General features: G+C 44.1%; 1 protein-coding gene across 1 annotated transcript in view; it reads right to left on the reverse strand.

Annotated features, from left to right (window-relative positions):
- The window catches only part of LOC115122510 (matrix-remodeling-associated protein 5-like), a 28251-nt gene extending 13294 nt beyond the window's left edge, over window positions 1–14957 (reverse strand). Inside the window, exons 1-4 of the mRNA XM_065018102.1 lie at window positions 14755–14957; window positions 14541–14670; window positions 14068–14306; window positions 13770–13921 (exon numbers count right to left, since the gene is read on the reverse strand). Coding sequence (XP_064874174.1) covers window positions 13770–13921; window positions 14068–14306; window positions 14541–14670; window positions 14755–14939 — 706 coding nt within the window. The 5' untranslated portion in view covers window positions 14940–14957. The remainder of the gene's footprint in view (window positions 1–13769; window positions 13922–14067; window positions 14307–14540; window positions 14671–14754) is intronic.
- Between the last annotated feature and the right edge of the window lie 1436 nt (window positions 14958–16393).

Raw genomic sequence — 16393 nt, forward strand, 5'->3', positions numbered from 1 at the left:
TACATACACTGGTTGGAGTCATTTAAACTCATTTTAAAACCACTCCACAAATTTACTTTGTGCATGACACAAGTCATTTTTCCAACAATTGTTTACAGACAGATTATATCACTTAAAATTCACTGTATCACAATTTCAGTGGGTCAGAAGTACATACACTAAGTTGACTGTGCCTTTAAACAACTTGGAAAATTACAAAAAAGGTTGTCTTTAGGCTTTAGAAGCTTCTGATAGGCTAATTGACATAATTTGAGTCAATTGAAAGTGTACCTGTGGATGTATTTCAAGGACTACCTTCAAACTCAGTGCCTCTTTGCTTGACATCATGGGAAAATCAAAAGAAATCAGCCAAGACCTCAGAAAAAAATTGGAGACCTCCACAAGTCTGTTTCATCCTTGGGAGCAATTTCCAAACGCCTGAAGGTACCACGTTCATCTGTACAAAGAATAGTACCCAAGTGTAAACACCATGGGACCACACAGCCGTCATACCGCTCAGGAAGGAGACACGTTCTGTCTCCTAGAGATGAAGGTACTTTGGTGCGAAAAGTGCAACAACAGCAAGCAAAGGACCCTGTGAAGATGCTGGAGGAAACAGGTACACAAGTATCTATATCCACAGTAAAACGAGTCCTACAAAGTCAATGTATTGGAGTGGCCATCACAAAGCCCTGACCTCAATCCTAGGGAAAATTTGTGGAGGCAGAACTGAAAACGCGTGTGCTAGCAAGGAGGCCTACAAACCTGACTCAGTTACACCAGCTCTGTCAGGGGGAATGGGCCAAAATTCACCCAACTAATTGTGGGAAGCTTGTGGAAGGCTACCCGAAACGTTTGACCCAAGTTAAACAATTTAAAGACAATGCTACCAAACACTAATTGAGTGTATGTAAACGTTTGACCCACTGGGAATGTGATGAAAGAAATAAAAGCTGAAATAAATCATTCTCTCATCTATTATTCAGACATTTCACATTCTTAAAATTAAGTGGTGATCCTAACTGACCTAAAACAGGGAATTTTTTACTAGTATTAAATGTCAGGAATTGTGAAAAACCGAGTTTAAATGTATTTGGCTAAGGTAAATGTAAACTTCCAACTTCAACTGTATATATAGCATTAGTTGAATAGGATGGCATTGACTAAAATACAGTGTACATATGAAATTAGTAAAACAGTAATAAACATTATCAAAGTGACCAGTGTTCCATTATTAAAGTGACCAAAGATTCCATGTCTATGTACATTGGGCAGCAGCTGTTGTTCTCAGGGCATGGGCTGGGTGGCTGTGTGTCCTTTATTTCTCTGTTCCAGCTCTGACTCTCTCTCTCTTTATCTGAGATGTCTCTGTTGTAGATACAGTGCATTCAGAAAGTATTCAGACCCCTTCTCTTTTTCCACATTTTGTTACGTTACAGCCTTATTCTAAAATGGATATTTTTCCTCATCAATCTACAGACAATACCCCATCATGATAAAGTGAAAACAGGTTTTTAGAAAACAAAAATACCTTTTTTACATATGTAACGTTCGTCGTCCTCGTCTGAGGAGGAGTAGGAGAGATCGGACCAATATGCAGCGTGGTACATGTCAATTTATTCAACAGAACACTAAACAAAATAAAAACGGAGAATGAAACGAAACAGTTCTGAAAGGTGACATACACTAAACAGAAAACATTCACCCACAAAACACAGGTGGGAAAGGCTACCTAAGTATGATTCTCAATCAGAGACAACGAACGACACCTGCCTCTGATTGAGAACCATACCAGGCCAAACACATAAACACAACCTAGAAAAACGAACATAGACAGCCCACCCCAACTCACACCCTGACCCTACTAAAGGTAAAATAAAAATAACACAAAGTCAAAATAAAGGAACTAAGGTCAGAACGTGACAACATAAGTATCAGACTCTTTGCTATGAGACTCAAAATTGAGCTCAGGTGCATCCTGTTTCCATTGATCGTCCTTGAGATGTTTCTACAACTTGATTGGAGTCCACCTGTGGTAAATTCAATTGATTGGACATGATTTGGAAAAGCACACACCTGTCTATATAAGGTCCCACAGTTGACAGTGCATGTCAGAGCAAAAACCAAGCAATTGTCCGTAGAGCTCAGAGACAGGATTGTGTTGAGGGACAGATCTTGGGTAGGGTAACAAAAAATGTCTGCAGCATTGAAGATCAGCAAGAACACAGTGGCCTCCATCATTCTTAAATGGAAGAAGTTTGGAACCATAAAGACTCTTCCTAGAGCAGGCCGCCCGGCCAAACTGAGCAATCGGGGGAGAAGGGCCTTGGTCGGGGAGGTGACCAAGAACCTGATGGTCACTCTGACAGAGCTCCGGAGTTCTTCTGTGGAGATGGGAGGACCTTTCAGAAGACAACCATCTCTGCAGCACTCCACCAATCAGGCCTTTATGTTAGAGTGGCCAGACTCTGCCACTCTTCAGTAAACCGCACATGACAGCCTGCTTCGAGTTGGCCAAAAGCCACCTAAAGGACAAGATTCTCTGGTCTGATGGAACAAAGATTGAACTCTTTGGCCTGAATGCCAATCGTCACGTCTGGAGGAAACCTGGCACCATCCCTACGGTGAAGAATAGTGGTGGCAGCATCATGCTGTGGGGATGTTTTTCAACAGCAGGGACTGGGAGATGAGTCAGGATCGAGGGAAAGATGAACAGAGCAAGTACAGAGAGATTCTTGATGAAAACCTGCTCCAGAGCGCTCAGGACCTCATACTGGGGTGAAGGTTCACCTTCCAACAAGACAATGACCCTAAGCACACAGCCAAGACAATGCAGGAGTGGCTTCGGGACAAGTCTCTGAATGTCCTTGAGTGGCCCAGCTAGAGATCGGACTTGAACCCAATCGAACATCTCTGGAGAGACCTGAAAATAGCTGTGCAGCGAAGCTCCCCATCCAACCTGACAGAGCTTGAGAGGATCTGCAGAGAAGAATGAGAGAAACTCCCCAAATACAGGTGTGCCAAGCTTGTAGCGTCATACCCAAGTAGAATTCAGGCTGTAATTGGTGCCACAGGTTCTTCAACAAAGTACTGAGTAAAGGGTCTGAATACTTATGTAAATGTGATATTTCAGTTTATTTATTTTAACCTGTTTTTGCTTTTTCATTATGGGGTATTGTGTGTAGATTGATGAGAAGAAAAGAAAAAACAATTTAATCAATTTTGGAATAAGGCTGTAACGTAACAAAATGTGTTAAAAGTCAAGGGGTCTGAATACTTTCCGAATGCACCGTATATGAGGTTACCACCAAAAATGCTGCTGGAATTCATATTAGGGTCTGACTGTCTGGCCTGCATTCTGTAATGGCATGATGTCAACAGCACAGAGCAGAGCAGTGGCAAAACAAAGTATGGGCTCATTTCCCTCAGGGGTTTCTGGGCATCGTCTGAATCAGTAGTTTGCGATAGTTCATATTGGGTATGGTCCAAATATGGGGTCAGGGCTGGGAGTCTGTGTGCGTGTGCGTGCATGCGTGTGCGTGCATGCGGGTGAGTGTGTGTGTGTAAATGATGTATATGTCTGTGTTGTATGTAGGCCCCTGAGCTGAGACACCAACTTTTGATCTATAATCACTATCACCCACTAATTATTTTGTCATTTTTGCAGATTAAAAGTGTTAGAGCTAGTAATGTATCAATATTTATCTTTAAAATGTGCTATGACATAGCAAATGAATATATAGCACAACTTTGGATTTCACCCCCAACTCGTGGTTTGGAAGTTTTCACTGACTTGGAGTGAGCTTCTCTTCTTCTCCTGCTTTGACCATGCAATGCCTCTTTATGAAATGATCAACTTTACCATGTATATCTAATAATGACCATATATACTGATTGTTTTAAAAAACTACCAAAACTTGATGATGGTGAACCTGAACAATCAAAATCAAATTGAATGTAAACCACAATCAGCATATAGCCTGATGAGAGTTGTGTTTCCCCGGTGGTATCTTACTCTAAACCTGGACCATTTTCAATAGCACATGTAATAAAAACAACCAAGCAAATTACATTTACATTTACATTTAAGTCATTTAGCAGACGCTCTTATCCAGAGCGACTTACAAATTGGTGCATTCACCTTATGACATCCAGTGGAGCAGCCACTTTACAATAGTGCATCTAAATCTTTTAAGGGGGGGGTGAGAAGGATTACTTTATCCTATCCTAGGTATTCCTTAAAGAGGTGGGGTTTCAGGTGTCTCCGGAAGGTGGTGATTGACTCCGCTGTCCTGGCGTCGTGAGGGAGTTTGTTCCACCATTGGGGGGCCAGAGCAGCGAACAGTTTTGACTGGGCTGAGCGGGAACTGTACTTCCTCAGTGGTAGGGAGGTGAGCAGGCCAGAGGTGGATGAACGCAGTGCCCTTGTTTGGGTGTAGGGCCTGATCAGAGCCTGGAGGTACTGAGGTGCCGTTCCCCTCACAGCTCCGTAGGCAAGCACCATGGTCTTGTAGCGGATGCGAGCTTCAACTGGAAGCCAGTGGAGAGAGCGGAGGAGCGGGGTGACGTGAGAGAACTTGGGAAGGTTGAACACCAGACGGGCTGCGGAGTTCTGGATGAGTTGTAGGGGTTTAATGGCACAGGCAGGGAGCCCAGCCAACAGCGAGTTGCAGTAATCCAGACGGGAGATGACAAGTGCCTGGATTAGGACCTGCACCGCTTCCTGTGTGAGGCAGGGTCGTACTCTGCGGATGACGTAGAGCATGAACCTACAGGAACGGGCCACCGCCTTGATGTTAGTTGAGAACGACAGGGTGTTGTCCAGGATCACGCCAAGGTTCTTAGCGCTCTGGGAGGAGGACACAGTGGAGTTGTCAACCGTGATGGCGAGATCATGGAACGGGCAGTCCTTCCCCGGGAGGAAGAGCAGCTCCGTCTTGCCGAGGTTCAGCTTGAGGTGGTGATCCGTCATCCACACTGATATGTCTGCCAGACATGCAGAGATGCGATTCGCCACCTGGTCATCAGAAGGGGGAAAGGAGAAGATTAATTGTGTGTCGTCTGCATAGCAATGATAGGAGAGACCATGTGAGGTTATGACAGAGCCAAGTGACTTGGTGTATAGCGAGAATAGGAGAGGGCCTAGAACAGAGCCCTGGGGGACACCAGTGGTGAGAGCACGTGGTGAGGAGACGGATTCTCGCCACGCCACCTGGTAGGAGCGACCTGTCAGGTAGGACGCAATCCAAGCGTGGGCCGCGCCGGAGAGGGCGCCCAACTCGGAGAGGGTGGAGAGGAGGATCTGATGGTTCACAGTATCGAAGGCAGCCGATAGGTCTAGAAGGATGAGAGCAGAGGAGAGAGAGTTAGCTTTAGCAGTACGGAGCGCCTCCGTGATACAGAGAAGAGCAGTCTCAGTTGAATGACTAGTCTTGAAACCTGACTGATTTGGATCAAGAAGGTCATTCTGAGAGAGATAGCGGGAGAGCTGGCCAAGGACGGCACGTTCAAGAGTTTTGGAGAGAAAAGAAAGAAGGGATACTGGTCTGTAGTTGTTGACATCGGAGGGATCGAGTGTAGGTTTTTTCAGAAGGGGTGCAACTCTCGCTCTCTTGAAGACGGAAGGGACGTAGCCAGCGGTCAGGGATGAGTTGATGAGCGAGGTGAGGTAAGGGAGAAGGTCTCCGGAAATGGTCTGGAGAAGAGAGGAGGGGATAGGGTCAAGCGGGCAGGTTGTTGGGCGGCCGGCCGGCCATCACAAGACGCGAGATTTCATCTGGAGAGAGAGGGGAGAAAGAGGTCAGAGCACAGGGTAGGGCAGTGTGAGCAGAACCAGCGGTGTCGTTTGACTTAGCAAACGAGGATCGGATGTCGTCGACCTTCTTTTCAAAATGGTTGACGAAGTCATCTGCAGAGAGGGAGGAGGGGGAGGGGGAGGAGGATTCAGGAGGGAGGAGAAGGTGGCAAAGAGCTTCCTAGGGTTAGAGGCAGATGCTTGGAATTTAGAGTGGTAGAAAGTGGCTTTTAGCAGCAGCGACAGAAGAGGAAAATGTAGAGAGGAGGGAGTGAAAGGATGCCAGGTCCGCAGGGAGGCGAAGTTTTCCTCCATTTCCGCTCGGCTGCCCGGAGCCCTGTTCTGTGAGCTCGCAATGAGTCGTCGAGCCACGGAGCGGGAGGGGAGGACCGAGCCGGCCTGGAGGAAAGTGGACATAGAGAGTCAAAGGATGCAGAAAGGGAGGAGAGGAGGGTTGAGGAGGCAGAATCAGGAGATAGGTTGGAGAAGGTTTGAGCAGAGGGAAGAGATGATAGGATGGAAGAGGAGAGAGTAGCGGGGAGAGAGAGCGAAGGTTGGGACGGCGCGATACCATCCGAGTAGGGGCAGTGTGGGAAGTGTTGGATGAGAGCGAGAGGGAAAAGGATACAAGGTAGTGGTCGGAGACTTGGAGGGGAGTTGCAATGAGGTTAGTGGAAGAACAGCATCTAGTAAAGATGAGGTCGAGCGTATTGCCTGCCTTGTGAGTAGGGGGAAGGTGAGAGGGAGAGGTCAAAAGAGGAGAGGAGTGGAAAGAAGGAGGCAGAGAGGAATGAGTCAAAGGTAGACGTGGGGAGGTTAAAGTCGCCCAGAACTGTGAGAGGTGAGCCGTCCTCAGGAAAGGAGCTTATCAAGGCATCAAGCTCATTGATGAACTCTCCGAGGGAACCTGGAGGGCGATAAATGATAAGGATGTTAAGCTTGAAAGGGCTGGTAACTGTGACAGCATGGAATTCAAAGGAGGCGATAGACAGATGGGTAAGGGGGGAAAGAGAGAATGACCACTTGGGAGAGATGAGGATCCCGGTGCCACCACCCCGCTGACCAGAAGCTCTCGGGGTGTGCGAGAACACGTGGGCGGACGAAGAGAGAGCAGTAGGAGTAGCAGTGTTATCTGTGGTGATCCATGTTTCCGTCAGTGCCAAGAAGTCGAGGGACTGGAGGGAGGCATAGGCTGAGATGAACTCTGCCTTGTTGGCCGCAGATCGGCAGTTCCAGAGGCTACCGGAGACCTGGAACTCACATTTACATTACATTTAAGTCATTTAGCAGACGCTCTTATCCAGAGCGACTTACAAATAACTCCACGTGGGTCGTGCACGCTGGGACCACCAGATTAGGGTGGCCGCGGCCACGCGGTGTGGAGCGTTTGTATGGTCTGTGCAGAGAGGAGAGAACAGGGATAGACAGACACATAGTTGACAGGCTACAGAAGAGGCTACGCTAATGCAAAGGAGATTGGAATGACAAGTGGACTACACGTCTCGAATGTTCAGAAAGTTGAGCTTACGTAGCAAGAATCTTATTGACTAAAATGATTAAAAATGATACAGTACTGCTGAAGTAGGCTAGCTGGCAGTGGCTGCGTTGTTGACTTTGTAGGCTAGCTGGCAGTGGCTGCGTTGTTGATTCGGGGGCTATCTGGCTAGCTAGCAGTGTTGATTACGTTACGTTGCGTTAAAAGAACGACAATAGCTGGCTAGGTAACCTAGAAAATCGCTCTAGACTACACAATTATCTTTGATACAGAGACGGCTACGATCAAACAAATCAAACCGTTGTACTGCAATGAAATGAAATGAAAATGTGATACTACCTGTGGAGCGAGGCGGAATGCGACCGGGTTGTTAAGTTCTATTCGGTAGACGTTGGCTAGCTGTTGGCTAGCTAGCAGTGTCTCCTACGTTAAGGACGACAAATAGCTGGCTAGCTAACCTCGGTAAATTAAGATAATCACTCTAAAACTACACACTCTAAACTACACAATTATCTTGGATACGAAGACAGCAAAGACAACTATGTAGCTAGCTAACACTACACTAATCAAGTCGTTCAGTTGAGGGTAATAGTTACTACAGTGCTACAGTGCTGCTATACGGTAGACGGTGGACGTTAGCTAGCTGGCTAGCTGCTGGGCAGATAGCAGTGTAGGCTACGTTAGGACGACGAAATACGATAATTACGCAATTATCTTTGATACAAAGACGGCTATGTAGCTAGCTAAGAAGAAATTGCTAAGATTAGACAAATCAAACCGTTGTACTATAATGAAATGTAATGAAAAGTTATACTACCTGCAGACCGAAGTGCGTATGCGACTGCTCGCTCCAACCCGGAAGGGGGAAAAAACATTGGCAGTTACTCAACTAATAAAGCCTAATATTGCAAAAGCCATTTAGCATAAATTTGAATGTTGAAGGTGACGTGCAATTGTGCCAGATCATGGCCTATCTTTCATTGGTCAGCGCACATAGCTGCACACAGCACGCAGTTTGACTGGGCTACTGATATTGCCTGGGGTTTTTCGGCATGGAAAATTACTTGTAGATCAATGACTGTCAACATAATTACATGCTTAGTTTGACACTGAAGGAAAGGACACAGTTGGGTCATTCCATGTGATTTTATCAAGCCATGACATCCACCATCTGATATTGTTCTGAAATCGTTTATGTAGTTAGAAACAGATAAGATCTGAATTCCTGAAACATATATATATATTTTTTTTTTAAAGAAAGAAATTAAGCTAATTGATTGTACCCAAATTGGCCATTTTAATTGATAGGATTAATTTAATCTTCAATAAATATAGTAACTAACATCATATTTCTTCCTAACAATGAGTAAGACATGAGGAATCACACCCCAATAACCAGTATACAGTGTCAGTTCTCTATGTCTGACAAGTAGTATGGCGCTGTTGCTTGGAGTATTGCTTCTTCAACCTTTATAATGTATTCCCTGTGAATCTGGGGATGTTTTTTCCCCTGTTCAGAGAAATTAGCCAAATCGCTTGCATTCTATACCATAAATTAGTGTGAAAGTACCAAAGTTTTGCCCACTAGATGCCGCTGTTCCTGCTACTGCCACCATACCATTTAATCAATGTTGATGGTCTCTTATGTTAATTCAATCTTCCACAACATTTTCTTTCCAACTTTGGGTAGGAAACCAACAGCTCATGATGAAAATAAATTGTGTGGTCATCCTCGCAATTCAAACCAGTCCTCCATGAATGCAATTAAGCTTGTCCTTCTTTTAGACTTAACTTATGTCCAGTAAACAGCCCCTCTGTGTATGGTTTATTTCCTTAAAAAAGGTCTGGATTAGTTAGACCATTCCTGGTGATTGGCGAACAAGCAAACCATTAGGCTACAGCAGTTCTAATTGTTTCAATATTATGGTCTCCAAAGGTCTTCAATGGCAAAATTCCCAAACACACACTGTATAGTGTTTTGTAATGGTATCAGGTTGGGTTTAATGGAACATTTCACGAATCACACTACATATAGAGATGTTTTCTTTTCATTTTATTAAAAAACCTATGACTGCCATGCAATGGTTTATAATTGTATTCTTTTATTAGGGTTGTCACAACATTTTAATCACTAGCCCAATTCTCCATCAAAGTTTTGAGCTTGTAGGAAAAGTCTTCACATGAGATTTGCACCATATGGATAGCCCTCTCAGAGAGCTGCCATTGTTTGGACTATTCGAGGAGAGTTGGGTTTAAGCATTAGGTTGCTAAGAGAAGGACAAACTGAATTACTTTTCATGGAGGACTGGCTTGACCACACCATTTATTTTCGTAATGAGCAAAAGCTATTGGTTTTCTACCCAAAGTTGCAAAGAAAAGTAGGTGTTCCATTTAATAAATCAGATAAATGGATAAAAGGGTGTGGTGGCAGTAGCAGGAACAGCAGCATTTAGTGGGCAAAACTAGGTACTTTCACATTAATTTATGGTAAAGAATACAAGCGACTTCAATGGCTAATTTCTTTGAACAGGGGAAAAAAACTTCACCAGATTCACAGGGAATACAAGGTTGAAGAAGCAATACTCCAAGCAGCAACTCCATACTACTTGTCAGACATTGAGAACTGATACTGTATACAGGTTGTTAGGATGGGATTAGGTTCTATATTTATTGAAGAAAATATGAATCAGAGGAGGCTGGTGGGAGGAGTTATAGGATGATGGGCTCATAGTAATGACTGGAATGGAATAAATTAAATGGAGTCAAACATGTGGTTTCCATACATTTGATACCGTTCCATTAATTCCATTCCAGCGCTTACAATGAGCCCATCCTCCTATAGATTATCCTACCAGCCTCCTCTGAAATGAATCGTTCAATTAAAATTGCAAATGTGGGTGCAATCAAATACCTTAATTTCTCAGAAATCAAATTATATTTAAACAAAATAATGCTTCAGGAATGCTCTTCTCTTTCTAACTGAAATGCTTTCAGAACGATCTGAGAGGGTGAGTGTTGAAATCCTCTTTCTTGTACTTTTGGAGTTGGAATGAAGTAATTTGAGCAACATTTGTTCCATTGGGATCGGTTTGGGGCATAGCCGTGGGAAGTAGGGGTGCTGCAGCAGGTTGCTGCAGCACCCACTAAAATAAATAATAAAACAAATATACAGTTGAAGTCGAAAGTTTACATACACGTAGGTTGGAGTCATTAAAACTTGTTTTTCAACCACTCCACAAATTTCTTGTTAACAAACTATAGTTTTGGCAAGTCGGTTAGGACATCTACTTTGTGCATGACACAAGTAATTTTTCCAACAATTGTTTACAGACAGATTATTTCACTTATAATTCACTGTACCACAATTTCAGTGGGTCAGAGGTTTACATACACTAAGTTGACTGTACCTTCAAACAAATAGGAAAATTACAGAAAATTATGTCATGGCTTTAGAAGCTTCTGATAGGCTAATTGACATATTTTGAGTGAATTGGAGCTGTCGCTGTGGATGTATTTCAAGGCCTACCTTCAAATTCCGTTCCTCTTTGCTTGACATCATGGGAAAATCAAAAGAAATCAGCCAAGACCTCAGAATTGTTTTTGAGACCACAAATCTGGTTCATCCTTGAGAGCAATTTCCAAATGCCTGAAGGTACCACCTTCATCTGTACAAACAATAGTACCCAAGTATAAACACCATAGGTCCATGCAGCCATCATACCGCTCAGGAAGGAGACACGTTCTGTCTCTAGAGATGAAGGTACTTTGGTGCGAAAAGTGCAAATCAATCCCAGAACAACAGCAAAGGACCTTGTGAAGATGCTGGAGGAAACTGGTACAAAAGTATCTATTTCCACAGTAAAACGAGTCCTATTTCGACATAACCTGAAAGGCCGCTCAGCAAGGAAGACGCCACTGCTCCAAAACTGCCATAAAAAAAGCCAGACTACAGTTTGCAACTGCACATAGGACAAAGATTGTACTTTTTGGAGAAATGTCCTCTGGTCTGATGAAACAAAAATAGAACTGTTTGGCCATAATGACCATTGTTATGTTTGGAGGAAAAAGGGTGAGGCTTGCAAGCCGAAGAACACCATCCCAACCGTGAAGCACGAGGGTGGCAGCATCATGTTGTGGGGGTGCTTTGCTGCAGGAGTGACTGGTGCACTTCACAAAATAAATGGCATGACGAGGATGGAAAATTATGTGGATGTATTGAAGCAACATTTCAAGACATCAGTCAGGAAGTTAAAGCTTGGTCGCAAATGGGTCTTCCAAATGGACAATGACCCCAAGCATACTTCCAAAGTTCATCACAAAACCCTGACCTCAATCCAATAGAACATTTTTGGGCAGAACTGAAAAAGCTTGTGTGAGCAAGGAGGCCTACAAACCTGACTCAGTTACACCAGCTCTGTCAGGAGATATGGGCCAAAATTCACCCAACTTATTGTGGGAAGCTTGTGGAAGGCTACCTAAAGTGTTTGACTCAAGTTAAACAATTTAAAGGCAATGCTACCATATACTAATTGAGTGTATGTAAACTTCTGACCCACTGGGAATGTGATGAAAGAAATAAAAGCTGAAATAAATCATTCTCTCTGCTCTTATTCTGAAATTTCACCATCTTAATAGTGGTGATCCTAACTGACCTAAGACAGGGAATTTTTACTAGTATTAAATGTCAGGAATTGTGAAAAACTGAGTTTAATGTATTTGGCTAAGGTGTATGAACAACTTCCAACTTCAACTGTGTATATATACACTGCTCAAAAAAAATTAAGTAACAAAATAAAGTAACTAAAATAACACATCCTAGATCTGAATGAATGAAATATTCTTATTAAATACTTTTTTCTTTACATAGTTGAATGTGGTGACAACAAAATCACACAAAAATTATCAATTTATCAACCCATGGAGGTCTGGATTTGGAGTCACACTCAAAATTAAAGTGGAAAACCACACTACAGGCTGATCCAACTTTGATGTAATGTCCTTAAAACAAGTCAAAATTAGGCTCAGTAGTGTGTGTGGCCTCCACGTGCCTGTATTACCTCCCTACAACGCCTGGGCATGCTCCTGATGAGGTGGCGAATGGTCTCCTGAGGGATCTCCTCCCAGACCTAGACTAAAGCATCCGCCAACTCCTGGACAGTCTGTGGTGCAATGTGGCGTTGGTGGATGGAGCGAGACATGATATCCCAGATCTGCTCAATTGGATTCAGGTCTGGGGAATGGGCGGGCCAGTCCATAGCATCAATTCCTTCCTCTTGCAGGAACTGCTGACACACTCCAGCCACATGAGGTCTAGCATTGTCTTGCATTAGGAGGAACCCAGGGCCAACCGCACCAGCATATGGTCTCACAAGGGGTCTGAGGATCTCATCTCGGTACCTAATGGCAGTCAGGCTACCTCTGGCGAGCACATGGAGGGCTGTGCGGCTCCCCAAAGAAATGCCACCCCACACCATGACTGACCCACCGCCAAACCGGTCATGCTGGAGGATGTTGCAGGCAGCAGAACGTTCTCCACGGCGTCTCCAGACTGTCACGTCTGTCACATGTGCTCAGTGTGAACCTGCTTTCATCTGTGAAGAGCACAGGGCGCCAGTGGCGAATTTGCCAATCTTGGTGTTCTCTGGCAATTGCCAAACGTCCTGCACGGTGTTGGGCTGTAAGCACAACCCCCACCTGTGGACGTCGGGCCCTCATACCACCCTCATGGAGTCTGTTTCTGACCGTTTGAGCAGACACATAAACATTTGTGGCCTCCTTGCACAAAGGCGGAGGTAGCGGTCCTGCTGCTGGGTTGTTGCCCTCCTACGGCCTCCTCCATGTCTCCTGGTCGCGCCTCCATGCTCTGGACACTACGCTGACAGACACAGCAAACCTTCTTGCCACAGCTCGCATTGATGTTCCATCCTGGATGAGCTGCACTACCTGAGCCACTTGTGTGGGTTGTAGACTCCCGTCTCATGCTACCACTAGAGTGAAAGCACCGCCAGCATTCAAAAGGGACCAAAACATCAGCCAGGAAACATAGGAACTGAGAAGTGGTCTGTGGTTATCACCTGCAGAACCACTCCTTTATTGGGGGTGTCTTGCTAATTGCCTATAATTTCCAACTCTTGTCTATACCATTTGCACAACAGCATGTGAAATGTATTGTCAATCAGTGTTGCTTCCTAAGTGGACAGTTTGATTTCACAGAAGTGTGATTGACTTGGAGTTACATTGTGTTGTTTAAGTGTTCCCTTTATTTTTTTGAGCAGTATATATATATATTTTAAAAACACTTAAATACTTGCTAGCTTTCACTAGTCCTATGTTAGCGGACCGATATAGCCATCTGTAGCGCATCAATATTGAAGTCTGTAGCACCCCCAACCTCAAGCATCTTCCCACGGGCTGATATGACCGGGGACCGATGTATATTTGTGAATGTTTCATCCTTAAGACTCTGTATAGGATTAGGGGTTAGTGTAGTGTCATAGGCACCTGGGTGAGAGATGCTCCAGGCCTGCATCCAAGCCATGCTGCAATCGCAGGTCCAAGGGTTGGCCTGCAGAGCCAGGGACTCCAGAAGAGGGGCAGTCCTCAGTGTGTCCCTAGGCAGGATAGTTAGACTGTTGTTGGACACATCCAGATGCCTTGGGAGAGGAGGGGGATAGTCCAGTCACAAATGACACCCTATTCCCTAAGCAGTGCACTACTCTAGTGCACTACTGTTAGGTGTGACCTAAGACTAAGAGTGAATAGATTAATAAATGCACAATTAAGGCACACGAAAACCCACCTGAGGGTGGAGTAGCAGAATGTCTGCAGTAGGGACAGAGTGCAGAAGGCCTGCGGGTGCAGCTGGTGGAGCTGGTTCCCCTGCAGTCGGATCAGTCTGAGGTTGGGGAGGCGGAGCAGGGCCTGGGGGTGCAGGAACTGCAGCTGGTTGTGATCCAGGTGGAGGCGCAGTAGTGAGGACAGGCCTGAGAAGCTCTCTGCTGAGATCTCCCTCAGCTTGTTATAACTTAGCTTCAGGACCTGGGGGAAAGAAATGGATGGATGGAGCAATGAATGAATGAATGAATGATAATTGAAAATACATAAACCCCTCCAGTTATAAACAACAATACATATGCATCAATGTTAGTCAAATGAACACAAAAATACAATAGCAGACTGTGCCTAAGCTCAATGGAACTATGGACATTTGCATCCAATCATTAGCTCATTTGACCCCTCTCCTCTCCATGTCAACTCTATAAGCCTCAGTACCTGAAGTGAGGACAGATCTTGGAACGCTCGGTCAGGAATCTCACGGATGTCATTCCCATGAAGCATCAGCTGCTCCAGCCTCCTCAGACCAGCTAATGAGCTGTCTGGGATCCTGCTGATACTGTTGAACCTTTCAAATACCAGAGAGAAACAAGCATCAGCCAATGGGGGGGGGGTATATATATATATATTTATTTATTTGCACAAGCCTTACCCTAGGTTGATGTGTAGTGTATGTTGCGGTAGAAGCTGTGGTATGGTGAGCAGGGACCTGAAGGTGCAGTGTAGTTCAGTGGGCTGGTAGCAGGAGCAGGGCCGAGGGCAGGCACCACCAGGAGACACCAGGGCCACTAACACCACCACCACAGCCAGAGACACACCACACACACTGGGAGCCATCTTCAATAGGAGGGACCCTCACTGCCAATATAGAAATATTTACAGAACCAGTCAAAAGTTTGGACACCTACTCATTCAACGTTTTTTCTTTATTTTTACTATTTTCTACATTGTAGAATAAAAGTGAAAACATCAAAACTATGAAATAACACTCATCAAACCAATGACAAGTGTGCAAAGCTGTCATCAATGCAAATGGTGGTTATTGTCCAGTGTACTAGAGGGCTTGATGCCACTGACATACACAGCACTGACACACATTCTCAATGCTTGTGCTGGCATTCCCATGAAAATAAGCCTACAGTCTCAGTCTGGTTATTCTATCGTCCTGACCAGCATTGAAAACGACCACGCTATTTTTGACATTGTTCTGACATTTCAAGGTATGTGAAAAAATGTCAACAGTTGTTCACAAAGGAGAAGAATGAGCTATCTAATGTACCGAGGTAAAGACAGTTTCAGGTTGGATATTCAATGGATATTCGCCTGTAGTTTTCCTTACATCCACCAACAGCAGTTAGGGACCGTTAACATAGTGACAAATCTAATTTATTCAAATTTCAATAGATATTTATCCATTACTCCTAAAGCTTTCAAAACTGGTTCTAGCTAACCCGATGGCATAGACACACATTGCACACATGAGTTTATTTTGTCTATTTACATCTTGCACTACTTTAAATTATTTATTTACATTTTTTAATTTCAATAGCTCCTTGGTCATGTGACCTACTGACTTCAAACAAGGTTCTGAATGTCCACTGACTACCCTTCTATATTTGCACACCGTTTAGTCAGTCAATTTTCGTCTCACAAGATTTTACATTCATTTTTCTAAATTTAAAATGTCAATAGCTCCTTGGTCATGTGGCCTTCTGACTTCAAACAAGGTTCAGAATGTCCACTGACTATACCTTCATATCACACACTGATGTTTGTCTACTTTCATATCATGCTATTAGACTTAAATTTGTACGTTTTGCAGGCCTTCATTTCACATGGGTGTTAAAAAATGTTTTTGAAGTTAACAAATGTTCCAGCATCGCAATAATTATCTTTCACACGGACACTGAAAAGATCCGCAAATGGCTGTATGTGGTATGGATCAAAGACAGGAGAGGTGTTTGAACAGAGGTGCGTAAAGGAAGGAGCACAGGTAGGCCTCATGAAAAACAATGTTTCCTATGCTCTTTGAATCATAGCAATAGGCAGTGATTTGTCAGTCAGAGTGATCTTGATAAGGTGAAAGAATCCTTTTTATAGCATCACTTTCATATACTGTACATTAAGACAAATCCTTCTACGTTGAGTATTAGAACACAGTTTCCATAACCTGATAATGACTTGATATTTGAGTGCATTCAAAACAAGCCACCTGCAGACAACTTACAAAATGCAAGTGTATTTGAGGGTTCATTTTTCTGATGAAAATAGTTATTTGATGCATGGCCTAC

This window comes from Oncorhynchus nerka, linkage group LG1, assembly GCF_034236695.1.
Source record: "Oncorhynchus nerka isolate Pitt River linkage group LG1, Oner_Uvic_2.0, whole genome shotgun sequence".
Taxonomy (NCBI): Eukaryota; Metazoa; Chordata; class Actinopteri; order Salmoniformes; family Salmonidae; genus Oncorhynchus; species Oncorhynchus nerka.